General features: G+C 43.4%; 1 protein-coding gene across 1 annotated transcript in view; it reads right to left on the bottom strand.

Annotated features, from left to right (window-relative positions):
• Positions 1-23,219, bottom strand: part of LOC144940216 (voltage-gated delayed rectifier potassium channel KCNH8-like) — a 77,543-nt gene extending 54,324 nt beyond the window's left edge. The window contains exons 1-2 of the mRNA XM_078866764.1: positions 22,784-23,219; positions 3,830-4,063 (exon numbers count right to left, since the gene is read on the bottom strand). Coding sequence (XP_078722890.1) covers positions 3,830-4,063; positions 22,784-22,913 — 364 coding nt within the window. The 5' untranslated portion in view covers positions 22,914-23,219. The remainder of the gene's footprint in view (positions 1-3,829; positions 4,064-22,783) is intronic.
• Positions 23,220-24,222: the final 1,003 nt, after the last annotated feature.

Here is a 24,222-nt window from a genome sequence, read left to right as displayed (position 1 = left end):
ATTTATTTAGAGCATTCACTGGAAGTGATTGGACTATGCATAGACGTATGAATCGAGTGCATGTTATGCTTCAGCCACACATGTTTCCTTCATCACTGACATGGTCACACCCGTGTCCCCGTACCCCATGAACCCTCACCGTCCACCTAACGGGATAAGCCATCCAGGTAAACACACCCGACCCTTCATTGAACCAGATTTAATGCAGACTGTCGTTAGCCGTGTGATTCTCATGCAAATATGGTGCCATTAAAAGGCTTACTAATGATGCAATAAAAACCCTATCTAGATTTATAGACGGAAAAGCAAACATTCATAGGGTGCAGAGATTATTTAATTCAATAGAGATAAGTCGTAGTTATAATGGATAAAAGGGAAGTAGAAGTGAGAAGTAAACTGGTTATTGATTAAAGTTTACATTTAGAAAATCAATATGAAACTAATGGGTGGTTTATCATACTTGAGAATGATCCACTATTTAGGCATTAAACATTTTAAATTTAGTAATTCATTGTTGATAATTTGACCGTGTTCCCCAATGTCTGATTGATCGAAAGTGTCATCTCAGGAGGCAGAATTTGATGTAGCACAGACTAAAGACAAGACAAACTTAAACAAAGGCAGTTGTTAAAAGATTGATTTTGACCCAAAGCCATCCAAAAAAATCAACAATCGTTCATCTCTCTGTCAACCACACTGTCCATCTCTGCTTCCTCCTTCATCTTTTCAAAACAGAGTACAAATTTGACAGAGACGAACGCAGTACAGTACCACAATTCTATGCAGGGGAGTTGTTTTGTTTTTTAAGGCACACAGCCTAAAATAGATACCATTACAGATTATCGGAAGTCATTGCATCCCATACGACAGTATTCATCACTTAAGTGCACTCCAGTAACCAAAGGGCCAAAGGCACGAAGAAAGGTAAGCATGAAGTGTTCCATAATAGTGCCTCTAATGCTAAGCTAGCTTCCATATAAAACACCGTTTTATAAGAAAAGTGCACATTTCCAGTGACCGAGCCATGACTTGTGGTCCCACGGGTCTCCTATATCTGATGAAGACTGCCCAATCAGTAGTGGCACCTAGAAGCCAAGGACAGGACACCGTTGTAGTGTGACAATGATTAAAACAGAAATCCAATTTCTCCTGGAAATACGCAATGACCGTAGCACCACAGTGCGAACGAGTGGATTTCGTCTTCTTGGTTCCTTCGGTAAAGTCACGTAGAAGGGAAATAATAAAATAATAAAAATAAAACATGAAAATAAAAATTATCACGATGTTTCGGCCACAACACAAGCAGCCGTCCTCATGTGAAGAAACAGAGCTGTCGGAAAGACAGCGTCCCAATGAACACCGCCAAGCTTGGCAGCGCATATTTCAGCTGGGTCGGGGGGAGGAGAGCGCCTTGACAAAGAAGTTTACATATCAACACCGGAATTAAGCATATTGATGGCAAATGCAGATATGGGATTAGTCACTCCTTTTGGAATGTGTAGTGTGGTGGGGGGGTCTCAAAGTCATATTATGCTCGTGTATTATGTAGGATTAGCAGTGATACAGGGAGAAAGTAGGAATATCAGTAATAAAGGGAGGGAAATTTTAATCGTAAGGAGCTGCAGCAGCCAAACCACTGCGCATCAAGCTCGTGCATTGTGTGGATTTCGGTTCATGTCCTATGTTTAAAACTAAATAGTTTCATATTTTCTCTAAATATATAAAAAATTATATTTAAAGCAGTCAGGTATGAATTTAATTTAATACGAACTGGGGGAAAACATAAGAAGTCGTATGCAAACTAGTTACTTTTACTTTTATAAATGACATTGCAAGCTTACTAGTGTGAACACATATCTGTTGAATCTTGACTTAAAGCTTTCGTGACTGCAGGAATTCATACTCTTTGAGTCTTTCGGTAAGGACCCAAAGCGCATCTGATGAATGTTTTCTGGTATGATCCAGCCTTATACCCCTTGAGTAAAATCAACTGGCATAGAGAGCTGTATAAATGGGTTAAGCATAATCTATAAGGTCTTCACAGGGAGAACGACCTCGTGGTCACATCATGTTTGCAGCCACGAAGCTGTAAAACTGAAAAAGAGGAAACGTTCTTTATCTATTTCTGATTAGCAAGCAATTGTGGAAAAAAAATCCATATTGACCTTAAATATAGTCTCAACTCATTATCAATTACAATGTCATGAAGAGGAAATAACGTGCGATGAAGATAATATTCAGGCAATGTTTAGCTTTTGTTATTTGTGCTTGTGTACCACTGCTAATGCAGTATCACAAATATGTTTTATCGTAAGAAAGTCTCGCCGTGGGAAAAAAAAACGGGGCAGTGTTTCACACATTTGACTGTGAATACAGAGATACTATGCTTCGTCCGAAAAATGAAAGCAAGAAAACACAATGCATAATGACATCGATATCACACAAAATATCGTGTTGCTGGCAGTGGTATATCTCATTGTCATTCACTATGAAGCAATGTTTTATTTGTTTCGTATTTCCCATTTCCTGTACAATATATTGCCATCATTTTAACCACGTTTTTGTTTTACATATGTCCTTAAACCTTGGATATTTTCTTGTACACACGCATACATTTTAATCAATTGAATTTGCTATGATTTTGTCTTACACGATGACGTTATTTATTTCTTACATTTTTTGGTATTTGTCAACGTGGCTCCTTAACCTAAGCAAGACGCTTCTGCGCAGATTCTAATAACGTTTTGTTATTCAACGCATTAGAGATGACCATGCATGCCCCTTGAACCGATTTTTCTGGATCTTTTTCACTTCATCTATGGGTGTACCTTACAAAAGCCTGTTAGCACATCTGTATGCTGCGTCGATAGCCTTCTTATGACATCTCAAGCTTCTGCTATCACAGTAATCTCTTGATCTGCGTAACATTTTTTCTGTGTTACTGCAAAAATAAAAGATAACTTCAACACGTGCTTTATAGACGACCGACCATAGAAATGTGCAGATATGCACTTCATGGCACTGCTACACCAGCCTTATCTTACAAGATTCGTCCACCTGCTTTCAGCAGTTACCAGAAGATGCCTTTAAAAGCAATGGATCAATGTGCGGTTGCACACCAAAACATCGCACCATTGCTTATTTCAGTGACATCTTAATATGGGCCAAAGCCTACCAGGCTCGACTGACACCAGATTAATTGTACCACACTCATATATGTGTATACTACAGAGTGCATGTTAGTATTTCCAACAAAATGTGCTCTTTCTGCTTGGTTCATAATTTTTTTGTTATTAATTGGCGAAAACTTGTAATCTACATTTGATATTTGCGGTTGTATACTCGGGCTCATTGAATACTCGCAGCCAACTCCCACCCTGCCTCCCGAAGGCAGGAAACCCCCGAGCAAGCCACGCCCAGCGTGACGCAGCTGATGACCTTGACGATGCCGCCAAGCCACACTCATTACCTCCCGTCCAGCGGCACACATTGGCAACAGAGGTAAAACCTATTTTCCAACTGTTTTCGTGTTATACGACTATTCGAGTGATTGAAAAAATCATTGGATATCCCAGCTCTGAGTGTTATTTTACAACAACAAATTTAAAACATGTTATTCCCCTCATATGGGTTGGAGTTTTTTTGTTCTCCCCCCCCCCCCCCCCCAGGTGCTTTCATTTCGCTTCCACATACAGGAACGCTCGTTTGAAGCAAACAAAAAAAGAGAGGCCAACGATTTCAACGCGGGGACCTCGTAACTCGGCGAGGCTTTCTCGGCCAAGCAAGCGGGGACGTGCGTCGCGTAACGCCGCCGGTGGCGACGGCTCACCGTCCTTCTTGTAGAGCTTCATCTCGGTCTTGAACTCCCGCTTCTCCTCCAGAGCCTCCCACACGCGCAGCGTGGCGATCTCGCCCGTCTCGTCGCCGTGCAGGAAGCGACAGGCGCAGTTCTTCTGCATGACCTCGCCGCGCGAAAAGCCCGTCAGTTCGCAGAAGCCGTCCGAGCAGTAGACGATGGGGTAGCCGTTGGACACCTGCGCGTTGCCCAGCACAAAGTTGCTGTCTGCGGTCGGTGGCGGGGAGGAGGAATATGCAGACATTAGTTTTTTCGGTAAAGTCACGTAGGTAAAAAAAATGAAATTAAAATTAATAAAAAATAAAATAATAATACATCTCTAATGCGTTGAATAACAAAACGTTATATATTTTTTATTAATTTAAATTTCATTTTTTTACCAACGTGACTTTACCGAAAAAAAAAACTAAGAGTATGGATCCTTGCAGTCACGAAAGCTTCAAATCTAGAAGCAGTGCAAGACTTCATTGTGGAAATAACACGTGGAACTCTTTATTGGAGAAATTGCACGGCGTTGTCATATTCATTCATCCCCGATATTTAGGAGGGGATATTTACAGAATGTGACATTCATATCCTGTGGCAAGACAGTTTGGTTTAGGCTTGGCAGAAACATGCTCCAATTATGCTGGCAGGTATAGGCTTCCTCTGAGCTGCGGGTGTTGCTGCTGCCTAGTAATATGGCATTCTTTAATTTGGGTTTGAATTCTTAACTGTTGCCACACTTGGCAGCTTCAGATGGTGCCATATGATTATATATAAAGAGCTTAAATGCAAATGAATATATATAAATAACGTTATAATTGATGATCAGGTAAAATAAATCATTACTACGGTCACATGAACCGTGGCTTACATGTATGATATCTCCTGACACACAGACACACAACTGTCCATTGTTCCAGAATGTAGCCCATTATTAAATACTCCATTTTGTCGTGTCGTTATTTTAAATGATGCGGTTGAGCACTCTTGCTGCGTTTAGCATTATTGCTTTGTGTGCAGTCACAGGAGACGTTCAAATTGCGTTGACATAAGGGAAAGATGCCCAATGCATGCTCGTTGTTGCTCTTTCATCAAATATTCAAAGTACTGGTTTAGCATTGAGCAAATCTCCGTGAAAAAAATATATGTTAAAATCATAATGCGTCGGTCCGTGTGATCCGTTTGTTCATCTGCCTGCACGCAGCTACTCGCGTAAGTGAAGTGTGTGTGGGGGGGGGGGGACCAAAGGTGGCAACGATGGTTAGCACACTCCACTACAAACCCGGCGAGGCCGAGTTCGATTCCTGCTTACGACCAATACATTTGGTGAATATCTGAACCTGTCCTGGGTATCCTCTAGGTCGACTCTACCTTAAATGAGTGCCTGTTACGATGTGTAAAGATCAGCACTGGCTACCCACCCCCAGCGTGCCGTGCCAGCTTTCATCGGTACTCACTAATTGCACTTGCCCAGTATGTTAATGCTGTACGGCGGGTCTTTGTCTTTGTTTTGCCTCCACAGCGGGGGGCACAGGGGAGTGCATCTGCCAGCCATCTCAATAAGTCAGCCTTCGACACATCACGTGGCCTCAAAGTGCACTTAGCCTGGCACGAGCACTGTGGTCATGTCACCTCCACTTCGTGTCGAATGGCAGCTGTTGTTGTTGTGTCTGCATGTGTATATGTCTCGTTGGTGTGTGTGTACGTGAAAAGGTCTTCAGAAGAAAAAAACTGTGGAAGGAATTAAACCAAGATACGTCACGTGCATTTTTGCAGTCTCACAGAAAATGTTCGTGGTTCAGGTTGATCCCGGTGGAGGTCAGTATGCCCGTCTTAATTGTCTAGGCTTTGAACTACAGCAGATTCACACAAGTCGAAGGAACGATTGTGTATTTTCACAGAGACCTTGAATTTTGATGGCTTATGCGTTCCTATGCATTATGGTTACGTCTGGCTTTTGTCGACATGGAAAATTGATTTTAGTCCGTTAAAATTGATGTAGTCATTCAGGTTATCACTAAACGAGGTCATTTCTTTAGAACTGCTTTTTGTGTTTAGTTTGTTGTCCTTCACCCGCACTTCCGATTAGCACGGTGGCCTATATAAAGAAATTCAGCATTAACAAATATACTTCAAAACGTGCAACGTTTACATTGAGATTGCATCAATAAAGTAACAATACTAATATTCTTAGGTTTTTTCGGTAAAGTCACGTAGGTAAAAACATTAAAAAGTTAAATAAAATTAAAATAAAAATCACGACGTTTCGGAGGCAACACAAGCTTCCGTCTTCAGGTGGTACCGTCACAGCCACGACAGCTGTATCAAGTAAATGAGAGATTGCAGGAATTACCACTGCGTTTATGTAATGGTTGGAGAAGGTGGTGGGGCAAGGGCCGCATACTTATTATTAATATGGTAAGGTGAGGTTTGAGACTAAGAACAGACTGCATAACGCACCTCTCCATAACAAAGGCTCAGCCTTTGTTATGCAGTCTGTTCTTAGTCTCAAACCTCACCTTACCATATTAATAATAAGTATGCGGCCCTTGCCCCACCACCTTCTCCAACCATTATATAAACGCAGTGGTAACTCCTGCAATCTCTCATTTACTTGATACAGCTGTCGTGGCTGTGACGGTACCACCTGAAGACGGAAGCTTGTGTTGCCTCCGAAATGTCGTGATTTTTATTTTTATTTTATTTTACTTTTTAATGTTTTTACCTACGTGACTTTACCGAAAAAACCTAAGAATATGAATCATTGCAGTCACGAAAGCTTCAAATCTAGAATTAGCAATACTAACCATAATCATATTCTTAGGTTTTTTTCGGTAAAGTCACGTAGGTAAAAAATTGAAACTAAAATTAATAAAAGCAAACCAACCCTCAACCATTATATATACGGAGTGGTAGCTCTTGTAATCTCTCATTTACTTGATACAGCTGTCGTGGCTGTGACGGTTCCACCTGAAGACGGAAGCTTGTGTTGCCTCCGAAACGTCGTGATTTTTTATTTTTATTTTATTTTGCTTTTATTAATTTTAGTTTCAATTTTTTACCTACGTGACTTTACCGAAAAAACCTAAGAATATGAATCCTTGCAGTCACGAAAGCTTCAAATCTAGAATTAACCATAATCAGAGTCATATAAGGAAATATGCTCTCAGCAAGGCTATTCACAGTGGCGTTAAATTATAATTTCTGAAAATTGTATTTGAAAAATTAATATTTTGCTGACAACATGGTAATTGTTCAAAGGATTGGAAATGATCTGCAGGAAATTACTGAAGAATATAACATAAAAGACTGCAACGCGAGGCTCATGAGACGTATGAGCAAAGTCAAAGTTTACGTGCAACAAGTTCACTAAACATAAAAATAATAATTCACAGAGTTACATAGCTTGAAAACACAACAGTGTATACCAAGGGCAGATCATGAACAGGATGGTGAAACAGAGACTAAATTATTTTTGGAAATACCAATCTCATAATGAAATCAGACGATGAAATATGCATATCAATGTCCCAAACATATAACCGTTTTCAGTCATAAGCATATTACCCGCTATGATATATGAATAGTAAATATTGACACTGGCAAAGAAAATGGAACACTAGCTCTACAGTACACAAAATCATGGATAAGATGCATGCTGGGAATGTACACTGAGATGAAGAACGTTAATACGTGTACGACGGAACAAACGGATATTGATAGACATCCTATCGACTGTTAAGAACTGTGGTAAGTGGGCTTGGGTAGGACACGTCACCAGAAGTGGTGATGGCCGACACATGAGGTAACCAGAGGTGAGCACGAGCCTTAGAGAACAACCGCCGTTGGTATGGGACGATGAAATTAGCTTGTGTGCAGGGGTGAGACGGATCATATATGTGTGTTTAACTTCTTTCGCACCGTACGTAACCACCCGTGCAAATCGGAGGATGATGTAATCGCAAAGCCATACGGGATGGCAATGATGTGGGGAGGCATTCATCCAGCATTGGTTCATGGCTGTTGATGATGATGATATGGAATACTGTAATGAATGATATGCTTGCTGTATTTCTACACACATTATAAACTTCGGAGATTATTGCAGAAGGCGTTTATAACTGCATCCTGAGAATGTTTACTTGTATGCAGTCGCGAGTTAGCTTATTGAATGCACAGATTAATAGTAACGTGTCTGTTATCGTAGTTCGGCACACGTGCAGACAAAACATGCGCACAGGATGTGTCACTGCAAGTTAATAATGGCCACTTTGCACGCCCTTTTGTGCATGCAAAACCAACCAAGAGCACTTCACCGCCTGACACGCCACGTATATTCACGAAGAGAAGTTTTATTATTTCTTTTAAATGCTGAGAGTTCTCTGTATTTTTTTTTGTTCCCAAAATAATGGCCTCATAAATGATGCTATAAAAAAAACCTGTATATTGGTAAAATCATATTGGGCGGGGCATTTAATGTTACCCACTAAACCAAAGGGCAGGACAATAAAATTGCGTCATTATCCCTCACACAGCTCTGCCGCAAAGGGAAGATCATAGCCGTGTGTGAGCCATGTTCCTCTACTTATATGTGTGTATACATATATATGCAAACAAATCCTGCGAATTCTGTCCCGTTCTTGACAAAAAAATAGTCAACTGGTGCAGAAAAGTGGACAGAGCTTTTACCCTATTATTATGTTCTTTGATTAACCATTCGTGCATTACATTTATGTTCTAAATACTATAAAGCATCGTTGCTAGACATCCATCAGGCAACAATAATAACCCGATTAAAACAAAGTGAGAGACATGCAGAAAAAAATGCTAATTGCAAGGACGGTATATTTAGCAAAAAAATTGCGATAACTTCTAAAAACACAATGTATCACGTAGCGTTGCACGAGCATAAACATGTAATTATAGAAGAATACAACAAGGACTTTGCGTGTACCACTTTTCAACATTAATTCATCCAGTGCATGTCAAGTGCTACACAATGAGCACCCTCCCCTCCACAGCAAAGCAATTACCGCTGCACAAAGGCCTCGGCTCAATATGCGTTGTCCTCTTCACACCACAATGCTTCAGTATGATTTTATTGATGATACGGAAGCTGATGTTGCACATGATTGTGTTGCAGTTGTAACGTATCTCAAGGAGTATTTCACACTGCCTCTCAATGTTGCTATTCCATGTTGACTTCAAAACAAAGTCACCGTGTAGGGATCGTAAGAACGGCAAGAGAAGAACTGTCCCTGAGCTCGCTTAAAGTAGGCAGAAACGAAGATTCTCTACACAACGGATTGTTTTGTTTCAATTTATGCTTCCACTTTCATCCGAGTGAATTATAATAGCCTCCTTACAACAATTTAATGATTGCCAATACCATTCCCTTCCAACGGTAAAGGAGGTGGTTTTGGCCACGCTCGCTCATGGCGTTAAGGTTACTTTTGAATTACGCCATCAAATGATGCCCATGCAATTCCCCACTCAGTCTAAGGAGCTCCTTACGGAGACGATTCCACCTTGCCTGAAACAACAAAAAACACGCCACGGTGCCGGGGGAATGCATTATTTGCTTGCTCGGTAATGTATCACCCGACGTGTCGATTTTGGCTTCCGTGTCACGCGAGCGGTGACCACTGCAAATAACAACACTTGTGCTGTGCTTAACAGAACATGCAAAACCACTAAGGCAGCAAATTGAGCGAAATCTTCCGGGCGTGTGCAGTGCACGCATTTGGCATGTAATGCGGGAACAAAAAAACATTGACGTGAACTCACAAGCAACAAATAATGAATGATGTCTCGTACTGAAAAACGAAACTAAACAATTTTTTTTTCTATCACGTAAGACCCCCTGAGCTATGTAGCTCTTTTTCAGCAACGACCTGGCCACAAATGATAGCTCATGTGGAAACTTATAGCAGTCCACTCCTCTAAATGCATTTTTCTAAAGTGCCCAATGACCCGTGAGTGTACAGACATAAGCGTAAAACGCCGTACCTAATCGGCATATGAAGTAATGCACTTTATTCCTGTTCCAACAGTGAACTTTCGCGGATCGATTTTTGATGATGAAAAGAGCGTGGACCTTTTGAGAAAACGCTTGTTCATAATTACTGCTGCCACGTTGACATTGCTAATGGCTTTCAGGATGACAGCTTTTCCCTAGCAGTGATTCCTGGAGAAACCGCATCAGCCAGATGCTGAATAAATGATTGTAATTCCCTGTATGGGAGAACAGGAAGCGAAGTTGGTTAACATACAGCTACTAAAATTAACATTACCTGGCCAATTGATCACATGTCAAAAGCCATAACCTTGATAAATACTGTATTCATATACATATAAATGATTATTCAAATGTTTTTTCCAAAAATAAATGTGTTGGAAATTCCATGAATTATATAATTATCTTAACACCGGAATCCACGTTTTAAAATGTGACGTTCCTCCTAAATGAGCCAGTGTAGTTGTAGCACTACTGCCGTGTGATATTTGAGGTTGGTGAGCCAGTGGATGGCTTCATTGGCCGAGTGAATATTGTAAACATCTACCAGCGAATAATCGATGGCCGGATGCCAGTGTACAATGCGGTCCATGGTTTGAAATTGGTGAGCACAGTCGTACCACAGTGTGCTCGTTTTAATTGTCCACCAACCTCCACATGAACATATTAATGTTGCCGAGGTCAACTGCATGCCATACAAAAAAACAAATACGAAGCGAGATAGTCATATTATTCTAGCACACGGACGGTCACATTTAGCCTTCAATCAAAATCTCTATTTAGACTGGAAAAATCCGATGAGCTATGATGCTCTTTTCTGCAGATGTTACAGATCGTCCGAAGCAGCTCGTCTTGACAGCAGTCTCTCTGCTCATCACCATTCTTCACACACGACTGGTACGTTATTCCGCTATAACATGCCCATAAATAACCATCCGTGCATCCATAAAATTGTTTGGCACATTAAGTGGCTTCGGTGTCACGGGTAGGGAGAGAGCTTGTGCCGCCATAAACAAGCAGCGTGCTCTCGGCACAAACCAAAACGACCCGTGCACATATCATGGCACCGCACCTCTAAAAAAACCAACAACCTGTGAATGGCTAGTGGATTAAACACGTACAGAACCCCGTGTTGTCTCAGGACTTAACCCTCACACGCCTTGTTTGCTTTTGCACTTCGAGCACGCATCGTTTAACGTACATTTGCTTGAAGCGCAGCCCTACAATTGCTTGCTCACACACGCACGCGCACACACGCGCACACACGCACGCGCACACACACGCACACACACGCACGCGCACACACACGCACACACGCACACCAAGTAGAAGGGCCTCCACCAGAGAGGGAGCTCTCGAGCACACCCCTCCCCCACCCCACCAGAGAGGATTTGGCCTACTCTTCAATGCGCGCCAGATGTCGAGGAAGAAGCCGGAGTACCCACACCATATGTTGGGTGGACAGAGTTGGGGGAATTTCATCGTGTCAATTTCCAGTGTCGAGAATTCAAACCAGCGAGCTCTGGATTGAAAAGTCCAGTCACACATACTGTTTTATTTATATGGGACAGTGATATGATATGTTGTGTTCAAAATGCATGCAGAAGCTGCATCGTTCTGTGCCAGTTTTGTGTTCCATACTGGTCCACGCACACGCTGCACCTGCTCCAATCCACACGTGCTACATCACGTACAAGCTGGTGTTGTGCCCTGCTGTTGTGTTCTATGCTTGTGCCAGAAAATGGCAGGAACACGAGGTGAAAAAAAGAACTGCTTCGCAGAGTGGGCAGAACGTGAGTGGAGTTCTGGTTTGATGTATCAAGGCCGCAGGGAAGGTGACAAGGGAACAGAGAACGTGTGGTGAGGCAGATTAGGAAAGGGGTGAAGTGAGTTCATTGGAAGAGGCAACGCAGAATTAGGTTCTCCGTGTCTGACTGGCAGAGGTATACAATTTCACTTGTACGACTGCTTAGCTTTTCAAGGCTCTGCCGATGTGCTTTCGTGTCACTCAGTGTGCTGTCCAGCACGGTGTGTCTAGTTCGGTGTTTGTTGTCCTTCCCCCGCAACTCCAACGAACGTGGTAGGCTAAGTACGGTGCGAAAGAATTTCAACATGCATCCATACATGATGTCCAACGTTTCGTTCCATGTGCCGGGGAGCTTAGATGAAACCTTTATAATGTCAACCAATGCAGAGGAACGATATGAAAACGCATCGGCGAGCTAATGCAACATTGTGTTTTAAACGAAACATCCTTAATTTACAAGCTTGTCAAACCCCACTTAGGAGTCTGTTCTGCAATGGAAACCTGAATCGTAAAATATGTAAAAAAAATCAGGATATTTAAATGCACTGTTATCGTTCTGCTGGTATGTTATAACAAGTACATTACAATGTCACAGGAACAGCAGTTACTGTTCCCAATTAGTTTGGCATTCAACGTCAGGCTTCTGTGTGAGGTTTAGTAAAAAGAAAAGCACGGTTTAAATTTATTGCAATCTTCAAAAATGCATTTGACTCTTTCTGCAGTGTAGCTTTAGCCTTGAATTCGATTATGAATCCTGGGATATTTACGGTACTGTGTAAATACCCTCCGGTTCTTTCGGTAAAGTCACGTAGAAGGGAAACAATAAAATAATAAAAATAATAAACAATTATTTTTTATTGTTTTATATTTTTTTATTTTATTTTTTCTATCCACGTGACTTTACCGAAAGAACCAGAGAGTATAGATTCCTGCAGTCACGAAAGCTTCAAATCAAGATTGTACTGTATATAATGCACTGATTCCTTTCCACATAAAGTGGCATTTAGTAATGATCTATGAGTAATATTTCCAATACAACAAAGCTACGTGGTATCTATATACGGTTTATGTATTGTGCAATCAAGCATATGTGTGCTAGTGTGATATAGTGCAACTAGCAGTATGCACGTGTCAATATGGAACTGCCTACCTCTGTGTGATGTCCACGTTTGTTCGCAGGTGTCTGTGTTCATATGTGCTGGTGGGGAGGTATGTGTGGGCGTGGTGTTGGCCACCCACCCCCTCGTGTGCCTTGCCGGCCTTCATAAGTTCTCGCTAACAGCACTTGCCCCAACGGTGTGTTGAGGCTACACAGGGGATATTTGTATTTGCCTTTGTATGGGGCAAGGTGGGGTTGACGCTGCCGGGGCTGCCATACCTAAAAGTTTGAAGGAAGTAGCTGCCCCCTGTGAGTGTTTGCCTGATGTGTCATCTGTTGATGAAGTGTGAAGGGTGATCTGGAGCCTGAGACCAGGTAAAACGCCAGGCAGAAATGACCTTTCTAGCAAACTACTGCAGGGAGGTTGGCGTCTCTGTACATATTGCCTTATGTGATATCTTTACAGCTGTCTGGTTCCCAGGACAGGTTATGTAAGATTGTAAAGATTCCCTGGTGGTCCCCATTTTTAGGAAGTGAGATCACACTGATTGCAATAACTACCATGGCGCTTCCCTCCTTAGTGTGCCGGGAAAGGTCCTGGCAAGGATTATTCAACATCGCCTTGCCAGGCACGCTAAGGAGAGGCTTGCACAGCCCCAATGTGGTTTCAGACTGGGGCAGTCCTGCACAGACACCATATTCAAGTTGAAGTTCATTTATTAGGTATAGCCCTGTGAGCCATTCGGCTCTTGAATCGGGTGCGACCGCAACAAACAAAAAACAAAAACATGAACAAAAAACATCTTAAAGTGAATATGTGACTAAGTGCAAACAGAAAATCCAAAAAAAGACAGCAAAATATTGCAGAAAAAAACACCGTACACCAACGCTGTGTGCAAAAATCCCAGTGGGATGCAAGTCAAACAACAACAACAACAACCATATTCCATATTCTCCTCCATAGGTGCTCACTAACAGCACTTGCCAAAGCAGTCGCTGAAAGGCGATGTGCATTGTGGCCTGCGTCTCACACAACGCACTGCCGTACTCATCCCAGCTGACTTTGGGCTTAGCCAGCAAGCACAGATTCCACTTAAGGGAATAAACTCGTGGTATTCCCACATACTCCCTCAATTTAATCCAATATCACCATAGAACGTGTAAGGGCACAGATGCGCTGCGTTCTGCAAGGTGAGCATAGCATGGCCTTAAACAGGTCAATTGTGTTTCCCGCATCAAATTTTTTTACGTCTAATTTTTTTTCTCGTGTGAAAGGCAGTCGAATATTGCTGAAAATGACTGACAAAAGAACGCCAATGTAAAGGTAGACTGAGGCACAATATGAATTATATTTGAAAAATATATATATATGTACATCCATTTAAAATGTACAATATGATTCAGTATGAATAGATTCATAACACTGCCGTTCTGCAGGCAGCCCCACGTTTCGTCCCATCTCTCCCTCCTCTTCTCTCCCCTCTTTCCTCCTCTTCTCCCCCCCCCCAGTCCCCAACCCCCTTCAAATCGATACAACGTACGGAAGACACTTCCAGAAAAAAAACCTTCGTCTGGAATAATGCTCCCTGTTTGACCCTTTGCTCTCTTTGTCTTCGCCAAGAGTTTCCTTTCTGAAAAAGGCTGTTTGTGAAGGGCAAATCTGCCCCCGAACAATGAAAATCAGTGCAATAAAACGTGTGGAAGAGACTTTAATCCAAAACGTAAATTTCCATTCGCTTAACATTTAGCTTTTGGAATATTTTTTTTCGGGGCGTCTACCTCTTAGAGAAACACACGTATGCCCGTTATATTTAATTAAAATTGTGTGTTGTTTATTCTGTTTAATGCCTGTATTTGCCAAACTGCTTTGATTCGTAGAACCTGCAGGTAATGAGCTGTCGGTTGGCATCTGACCAATTTGTCATTCACCTGATCTTCATACCGAACAGACGGTGGGCCATTGCAGTACACGTACCATTCGTGTTGAATACTTATTGGCGATACAACGTCCGTGTATATCGAACAAGCATAGGGTGGTGCTCATCTATGTTGGTGTCCTTGAGAAATGTGTGGAAATTACACATTATCATGGTAGGGACAAGGCCATCCATAGGATCACCGGGTTAACTTTCCACACAGTAATACTTATTACATAAACTCTGGATAAATTGACTTAAGTCCAGCCACAACTGGAATTTAAAATAGGATTCTTCCAATGGTGATTCCAGCACCTTACCAATAGTTCCACCCACGCAGATCTGTACATATTAAACTCAGAAATAGGTCCTGTTGTTTTCCCGCATCAGCTGCTGGTTACGATTCAACTGTAAAAATACCTACTGCTCTGTTGTCTTAGATGTCATGTTTTGCAGATGCTATATTGGCTGAGATAGTAATGTTGTTTTCCCCTCCAATAACTCGTAAATACATTCACTCTGCAAATTCATGAGAAAACTAAAAAATACATATGAAGTGTGTAATGTTAATTTTAAAAGCAGCAGCAGCAGCAGGAGCATCATGCATCTGAATGTGATCCCTCCATTGTGTTGGGAATCCACAAACAGCTGGAACAAAAGTCAATTGAATTTATGCAGACAAGAAGAGAAGGCATTCTGGCACCGTGTCAAATGTACCATCTGTTCCAAAGAAGGAAAGGCATTACATGTATGTGCATGTACATGTGAGGCGGTAGCGATGGCATTGTGGTTAGTGATTGCGCATAAGACCTGGCGTCTTGAGTTTGTATTCACAGCCACAACTAACAGCAGTGATGATTATCTGCAGCTGTCCCGAGCCTCTTCTGAGTTGACTCCGCTCTAAATAAGTACCTGGAGTGGTGTGTCAACATTAGCACTGGGGGAAAAAAGATGGCTGGTCATGTTTTTGCCTATATTTAAAGCTCTGCTAGCGAGCACCTATGAAGGCCGGCACGGTACACGAGGGGGTGGTTGGCTCGTACCACCCTCGACCGCCTTTGTTTTACCCAGTGGTGATGTTTACACATCCAGAGCAGGTACTCGTTTGAGGCTGAGTCGACCTCGGAGAAACCCAGGGCTGGTTCCGTTCTTCGCCACCGGTGCTGGCCGTGAGCGGGAATCGAACTCGGGTCGCCAGGTTCTTAGCGTAGTTCGCTGACCGCTACACCACCGCTCCCCATGAGTGGCTACACCACTGCTCATGCACCACACCAGGCTTAATAATAGTGTTCGCTGACGCCACTTGTCTCAGCAGCCTGTGCAGGCTACAAGGTTGATGTGTGTCTCTGTACTTGTGAGTAAGCACGCGTGCAGCATTCGTACCAAACGTGTGGCTTGGCATCCAGGTAGAGTCGTTTAGGATAAGAAGATACAGTTTTGAGATCACTAATTACAATACGTGAGGTAAGTCTTCATAAATAATGTTTTTTTTGGTCAACGTGAAATCATTTATCTCTTATGCATACATGCTTCAGTCTTTGTTTTGGCACTCATATCTTCTAGCTTTCATAAATACTCATTGACCTACAGTGACCAAATGCACGCATATACATTCAAGGATAGTGATCTTAGATCACGCTGGTAGGAACGTTGGGTTGCTCAGTCAATGGCCAGGGTCAACGGCCAGGGCGTGGTGTATTCCGCAAATATGCCCGACTGTGAGGGCGGGCACAAGCCGGCGTGAGTAGGTTAAACGTTGAGTTTTATAAGGGCACCACGGGGTGACCCTCCCCTCCCCACCCCCCCACCCAGCCCCACCTTCCCCACCCAGCCCCTCCCCACCCAGCCCCTCCCAACCCTCCCCTGCCCACCCAGCCCCACCCCACCCTTCCCACCTAGCCCCTCCCCACCCTCCCCACCCAGCCCCTCCCTCCCCACCCAACCCCTCCCTGCACGACGGACACAATAATCACCTGTGGGCTGGTGTAACCAGGAGGTTCCTACCAGTATAAATATGTAGTCATAATATTAAACAATTCATAACGTGCACTCGTAGGTTGCAACAGGTCACAGAGTTTCCCACTGAAACCTGTGAACCTTATTCGGCCTGACACGTGTGCTTGGACGACCTGTAACAGTGCTATTCGCATAACAAGGTCATCTATTCGGATGTAGAGAACCTCTTAATTTTTCTTGATAGCTCTTTGCTTCTTGCTAGTGTTGGCTGTTACCTTGCCCGGGTGTCATTTGTTCTGCGATGTCCTCATCCCCTCATTCTCTCAGAGGTGCCACGTGTAATCTATGATACTATACTCCTGCCATGTTGTGCACGTGGTTCAGCAACATGGGACAGTGATGAAGACAATGGAGTGTAAGCTCAGAAGTGCGAAAATAAGCATGGGGAGATGCATGTTTGGAGCAACACCGAGAGACAGAAAGACGAACACGTGGATTCGAGAACCTATGCAGGTTGTATGTGTGTGTTGAACTTCTTTCGCACTTAGCCAACACACGCTAATCGGAGGTGTGTGGGTTAAAGACATCATATGGCCTATTAAGAAAGGTAAGTGGGCTTGGGAAAGACACGTCGCTGAGTCGGTGGTTGAGGCTAGCAAAGGAGTGGCAGCTGAGGGAGAGAATGTCCACCGCGGGTATGCAGTGATTGAATCAGATCGTGTGCACGGGATTTGGTGATTGTAAGATTGCAGGTGATTGTAAGATTGCAGGACCTTCAGAGATGGTGATGGCTTAGGGAGGCCTTCGTCCAGCAGTGGATTGGTGGTAGCTGACTGTGATGATACCCTTGTTGTATATTTGTTTTACTGGTAGGAACCTCCTGGTTACACCAGCCCACAGGGGATTATTCTGTCCATCCGTCCGTCGTGCATCCAAAAATGGGAGGGTGGGGCTGGGTGGAGAGGGGAGGGTGGGGAGGGGCTGGGTGGGGAGGGTCTGGTCACCCCGTGGTGCTCTTATAAAACTCAACGTTTAACCTACTCACGCCGGCTTGTGCCCGCCCTCACAGTCTCGCATATTTGCGGAATACACCACGCCGCCGTTGACCCTGGCCATTGACCGAGCAACCCAACGTTCCTACCATCTCCCTCCGCAGGAATGTGTTATAATAACTTTGTACTGCTTACGAGTACGAGTAAACCTATCTACACCCCAACACGCAGTCTCTAAAGGCCTGTTTATTTCAGCCAGTATTTTGTAAATCAATATGGCACCTGAAGCCAGCTTCAACAACAATAATTTAACAAGTCGCCTTTGAGCAAATTATTTTTACTGCTTTGTTCACTGTTGTACAGACTTACAATTAAATACAATATGGTTATGTACCACAATATAATCACGTGCGTCATTGTGGAGAATATAAGTACCACATCGCAGACACTACGCCTCCACATATATTTCCCTCAACATAAAAAATAAAGTGACTTTTTACACAGACTATTATAAGGAGTATTATCTGTTTATTTATTATTTGGTTTTGAAGCAGTGGGCAATTAATCACAAGTTATAATCAGTGGCACTAACGTTTGAATGAGTTAATGTCATATATTGTTTTCATGATTACAGTGATCAAGCAATTACCATCAACAGATGTACACAAGCTTTGTCAACAACAAAAAAACAACTTGTGACGCCACGTTTACAGTCGCATTGAAGCTGCTTCCCCTTTGAAGGTAGCTTCGCGCTCTTTGGCCGAATCTTATCAGCGGCACATTGTCACGCCACAGGAAAAAAAAGAAAGGCAGTGCAAAGAATTGTAAATTCCTATTCGTCCATTACTGACCCTGGCCTCTCAAAGCATAACCTTTAATCCCAAACTCCATAGAGCATAGCAGCACACTGGTGTGGAGTCGCAGCTGTGACACGCCAAATCAAAAATGCCTCATCTATGAGAAGCACACCATTAAAGGTTAGAAATTACATCTCGGACATGTCCTTCACTGGCTTTGGGGAAAAAAGGCCAAGGAAGCTTTATTTCATGCGTACTGTGCTGCAAAATTACTCGTACATTTTCCCCTATACGGTGTTCCGTTTTCTGCCAATGTAAATGCTTCACATAAAAATGTGAAGGAAAAAACTCCAGAAGGATTGATAGTAATGTGACATTACTTAGAGTAATGCATTTTTCTTGTACAATTTTTTTAAAATATAAATAAGAGCTGTATACAATTAGGAGTGGCCAGTGCATTACTGCATGACTACATGGCATGCCAATTTCTTACTTCACCTGAAACCATGCCCGCCCACTTCTTAAGCTACCCACTCAACGTCTGTCATCTCAGTCTCTCAACCCGTTCTTTTTCTTTCAGTGCCTCACTACCAGAGGTGGGACAAAGTCATTGTTATGCAAGTCACAAGTAAGTCTCAAGTCTTTGCTCTCGAGTCCCGAGTCAAGTCGAGTCAAAGATGAGGCAAGTCCAAGTCGAGTCTGAAGTCATCAAAATCATGACTCGAGTCTGACTCGAGTCCAAGTCGCATGACTCGAGTCCACACCTCTGAGGTGGGACAAAGTCATTGTTGTGCAAGTCACAAGTAAGTCTCAAGTCTTTGCTCTCGAGTCCCGAGTCAAGTCGAGTCAAAGATGAGGCAAGTCCAAGTCGAGTCTGAAGTCATCAAAATCATGACTCGAGTCTGACTCGAGTCCAAGTCGCATGACTCGAGTCCACACCTCTGAGGTGGGACAAAGTCATTGTTGTGCAAGTCACAAGTAAGTCTCAAGTCTTTGCTCTCGAGTCCCGAGTCAAGTCGAGTCAAAGATGAGGCAAGTCCAAGTCGAGTCTGAAGTCATAAAAATCATGACTCGAGTCTGACTCGAGTCCAAGTCGCATGACTCGAGTCCACACCTCTGCAGTCACTACTACCCGCTAAGTTGTTGCTCCACAATCACACAACTGGAGCACTTTAACCTATATTCAGTGCAAAATGCAATCCAGAATCGAGTTTCAATTTCTAGCCATGGGAATTGTTGATGCAGAATCATATTTTAACGTGACATTAATTTACTGCACGCAATTTAGTTTCCCTACATAGTGCACAACTGCATTAGATCAATGTCCAATATTAATATATTGGATACCATTTGATCGACATTCTATTTGTTTAATCTCAAGGCCTATACATGTACAAAATAGCAGGCTTTAGCACCTTTTTGAAGCACAGTCATCTGTTTCTTTTCACTGTTGCAGAAGTCAACATAATAACGTGTTGCTACTCCCGAAATTTCATAATGATGCACTCCTACAGCTACAAACACCAGTGTTCGCCTCACTTTCTGCTTCATAATAACACCTGACTATACCCTCAGAACCCAGGAATGGTTCCTAAAATCCACCTTCCTCTCTTATTTGTCAAGATATGGATGTTTATCTAACCACATCTACCTCCCACATTGATTAATTACGGGTCCAAGCCACCCACTCATTGTTCCCACTCTGGTTTAATATTTCGCTCTGGAGGTGTATATAATCACTGGATGTAATCAAGGAAGTTTCCAATGTACTTTCACCATAATACTTATGTTGTCATCCAGAGAGCAAATTACTGCAATTTGAGACAGGAACCAATCTCTTCTATCCCCCCCTCCCATGCAATAAACGTTGGCAGAAAATCTGTAATTTACAATGCGTCAGTCTCATGGAACAACAAAGCGATTCATGCCATGTCCCCATCACCACTGGGAAGCGCGTCGACCTGGTCTGTCTAAACGACAAGTGGCCTCAGCCGAGATTCCCATGACAGCCCGACTGGACCAAGCTGACATGGGCCATATAGTCCACTTCAAGTGTGTTGTGTTTGTGTAGCTCAGTTTAATAAGGGACCTAAGTGGAATTAACAAACCATCGCCTCTGCCCTCATCCCTATGTGCGTTCCAACATGTTATGTACCCCTCACTTCACGAAATCGGTCTTTCCCAGCCCACCGTTTAACCCTATCTCTCACACCGTTCCTGACAACATTATTTTGCCAATATTCACCTTCATTTAAGCTCAATTGATATATATATTTGAAATAATATACCATACTTCTTACTAGACTAGCTTCGTAATATCACATTATTTTAAGTTGTTGACCTTCCCCTGCACCTCCGATCAGCGTGGTTGGTCTCGTACGAAAGAAGTACAACATACATACGTACATATATTCCTCGATACTTGAAATGCTGCTAAAGTAGTATTTTACACTTTGTTGTGGCCTTATAATTTTCAATATCTTATTGTGTGATGTTGACGAACTTATTCTTGTAAGAATCATTGTAAGCTACGCTTCCATTATTAATTAAATATTAATGGTATTACTATTGTATTAATGGTATGATTGCAGTTTTCATTCAAGTCAATGATTCAGTCAATCCTTTCAATTTATAAACAATTGTATCAATATGCCAATATTGATACAATTGTTGGAAACTCATCCTGTGTGAACCAGTGAAAGTTGTAGTTGGATGAAAAGCATCATAATAATAATTTTCATTTTGTGTTTACGCCAGTAAACAGTGTGCAGTAGCACACCATGTTCCCCGTGCAAAACATTTAATTCAATGGAAATTATGACTTCACATTCAACAGCACACTCGGTGGAATATTGTTAACACGTGATGGGAAGTGGATGATAGCTTTTCTACAATTACGTTCTAACCATTCATTCTCTGATTGGACAATTTGTCGATCATTAAACATACCTTGGCCTTAGCAACACGTCCACGATATTGCCCTGCGAGTACAATTACTATCACAACCGCTCGACGAGTATAGGGGATTTAAGTAAAGAAGAAACATATTTAGAAAACATACTACAGCATGAAGCTCTCCTCGTGGGGCCAAAAGGTTTGAAGTAGGCTAAGACGCCACGTGACCTTGAGGTCAGCTTCTAAGAGGTTATTGGAATCCTCTTGGGGGAAAGCCCAAACCGTGGTCCACGTCTATTTCATTATGATTCAAATCAATACCCACCTCATGACCTCCTCGACGCACAGACCAACTTGTCATTGTCATCATGAAGACTACCTTTGTGATAATGTATTATTAACAGAGCCCACTCTTGAACCGAACGAACGAATCCACGTGTTTTCTGTGACCCAAACATATATTATCTATTTTACTATATCAATCACCTCCCTCTCTTGTAATAAATGTAAGCCATCAACAGGTAGGAGCTACATTAAGTGAATTATATGCGAGAAAGCATCACCATATTAGCCATATAATCGAGTGCATTGGCCGAATTAAAAAAAAAGGCTCGCCAGGATGGGCTTTATTTAAAATGTATAGACTCCGTTGACAGTAGGATGGTACTCGGTAGTATACGATTACAGATCTGTTGGCGGCACATGTACGGCGGCGACGGTTACAGGGCACACACGCACACCCTCGCGGGCTCGCGCTGAACACGAGACACGCAGTGACGGACGAATGACGCCTTCTGCAGAAACCCAAATGCTCGCTAGACCGTGACCGTTTCTTTAATTGGCATCTTAAAATGTGTTTGCCCTGTATTTCGAAGCAGACAGCCCAGCTGTCAATTGTCGACTCCGCGAGCGCTTAAGTCTGTGCGCGTGGCGAGCGCAAGGCGCTTGTACGTGGCGACAGTGGCGGGTACTGTCCGTGGTGCTGAAACACGCGGTCCAGGCTCCCAAGCGCAAATCGTCGTTTGCAACAACAACAACAACAACAAAAACTGTCCTCCAAATGCTCAATTACTCCGTTGATTATTATTGTTGTTTACATGGACGTGCATTCTATGCTCGGACACGTATGCCAACGAAATGTCAACTGTTGAGTTGAACTGCGCAACGCATATTTTTATTAAGTACGATAACAATAACAATTATACGTACGGGACCTCGAAGGTGTTTCGAGCGTATATTAAAGTTAACAAACAACGGTGGCGTGCCAAGAACGGAGCTGAACGGATCGTGTGTGTATACACGCGCGCGCGCGCGCACGCACGCGTTTGTCTTCCGTCGCATGTGGTAATGCTACACTGGCTCGTGATGCGACGCATTGATTAACGCCCGTTTGAGGTAAACAGCTCTAATTACCAAGGGCTCTTTTGAGCCGTCCGCCCTCGCATAAAGGTGAACATCACTTACGAGTGCCATCGAAGCGCGTCGCGATGGTGTCCAGGAAAGTGTTCTGGGGAGCCAGCAACCCTTTCATAACCGGCATCTTCGTCGTCAAACTCAAAACTACACTATAAACATATGCGTTTACAGTATACATATAAAATAATACTACTATTAGCGCAACAAATCGACTCGAGGAGGGATGAGAAAGAAAAAAAAACACAAAATCCCCGGAACTGTTGCTATCGTGAGATGCAAAAGACAGCGCTACGATCGCAGCGAGTTTCTGGCGCGGTGTTCATCGGAGGCTTCGCTGAACCCGAGTGCGAGAGGGAGCGCGGCTCGGAGTCGAGTGCAAGAGGCGGGAGGGGAGGACGCGGCAGAGGAGCCCCCTCCCCGGGCACAGGAGCCCCGCGCTCTGAGCGAGCTCTACTCCCCGCGCCCTCCACGCACCGCAAGCCGATCTCGCCTCACGTGACGGGAGCAAATAGCCCAGCGCGCCCGTTGTCTGCGGTGTTGCCCATTGTCTTGTCTCTGTGGGTTAATACAACACAATAGACAAAGCCGGTATAGTGGGGGGGGGGGGGGCGGGGGTAGTGTGATTAGCGCAGTGCCCTTACAACCCGTGTTCGATCACGGCGATGAATATCTGAAACGTTCCTGGGCCTCCTCTAAGTCGATTCAGCCTAACATGAGCATCTGGCATCACCACTGGGGAGACAAAGGCGGCCGAGCGTGGTGCAAGCCACACCACTCCCTCATGCACCATATTGGCTTTCATACGTGCTCGCTAACATTACTTGCCGCTACAGTCTATTAGGGCTATACTGATAATTATTACGAATATACTGATAATTGTTTGTCTTAATTGTTATTTCTGTGGTTGTGTGCGCGTTTAATCATCTCTCTTTATGTTTACGTTGCATCCTCTTATCTGGATGTGTGGTATCATCTCTCAGTTATATTTTCCGTATCATCTGCCTGTCTGTGTTGTTATATGGCTTGTTTGCTTTGTAAGATCTGTGGCGCGGGGCTGCGTGTGTATTAATCATCTGTGTGTATGTGTCCACGGACGTCGTTGATCATCTTTGTCTACTGATCACGCAATATCCAAAGATTCCGGTTCAATTCCCGGCCATGCGCATCAATGGCAACGTGTATTCAAGCCTGTCATGTGCCCCTGCTAGGTCGACTCAGCCTTGACTGAGTAGCTGGTGTGGTGTGTGAACGTCAAAACTGGGAAGACGATGAGCGGCTGCGCGTAGTCTCGGCCACACCACTCCCATCCCGCGTTTGCCGTTCCTACCTTGGGTGCTCGAGAACAAACAAAAAAACACTTGTCTTTGTAGATTAGAAGGCGAAAGGAAGAGCTTTGTTTTATTGTCTCTGCGTGTTGTCGCATATGCTTGTGTGCGTAGTGTGCATTGGTGGTATGATTCGCTGCGATCCCGACAACCACACTTCAG

This window comes from Lampetra fluviatilis, chromosome 2 (genome assembly GCF_964198595.1).
Source record: "Lampetra fluviatilis chromosome 2, kcLamFluv1.1, whole genome shotgun sequence".
NCBI classification, from domain to species: domain Eukaryota; kingdom Metazoa; phylum Chordata; class Hyperoartia; order Petromyzontiformes; family Petromyzontidae; genus Lampetra; species Lampetra fluviatilis.
Note: the sequence above shows the minus strand (reverse complement) of the source record. Positions and strands in the feature narration are given on the sequence as shown.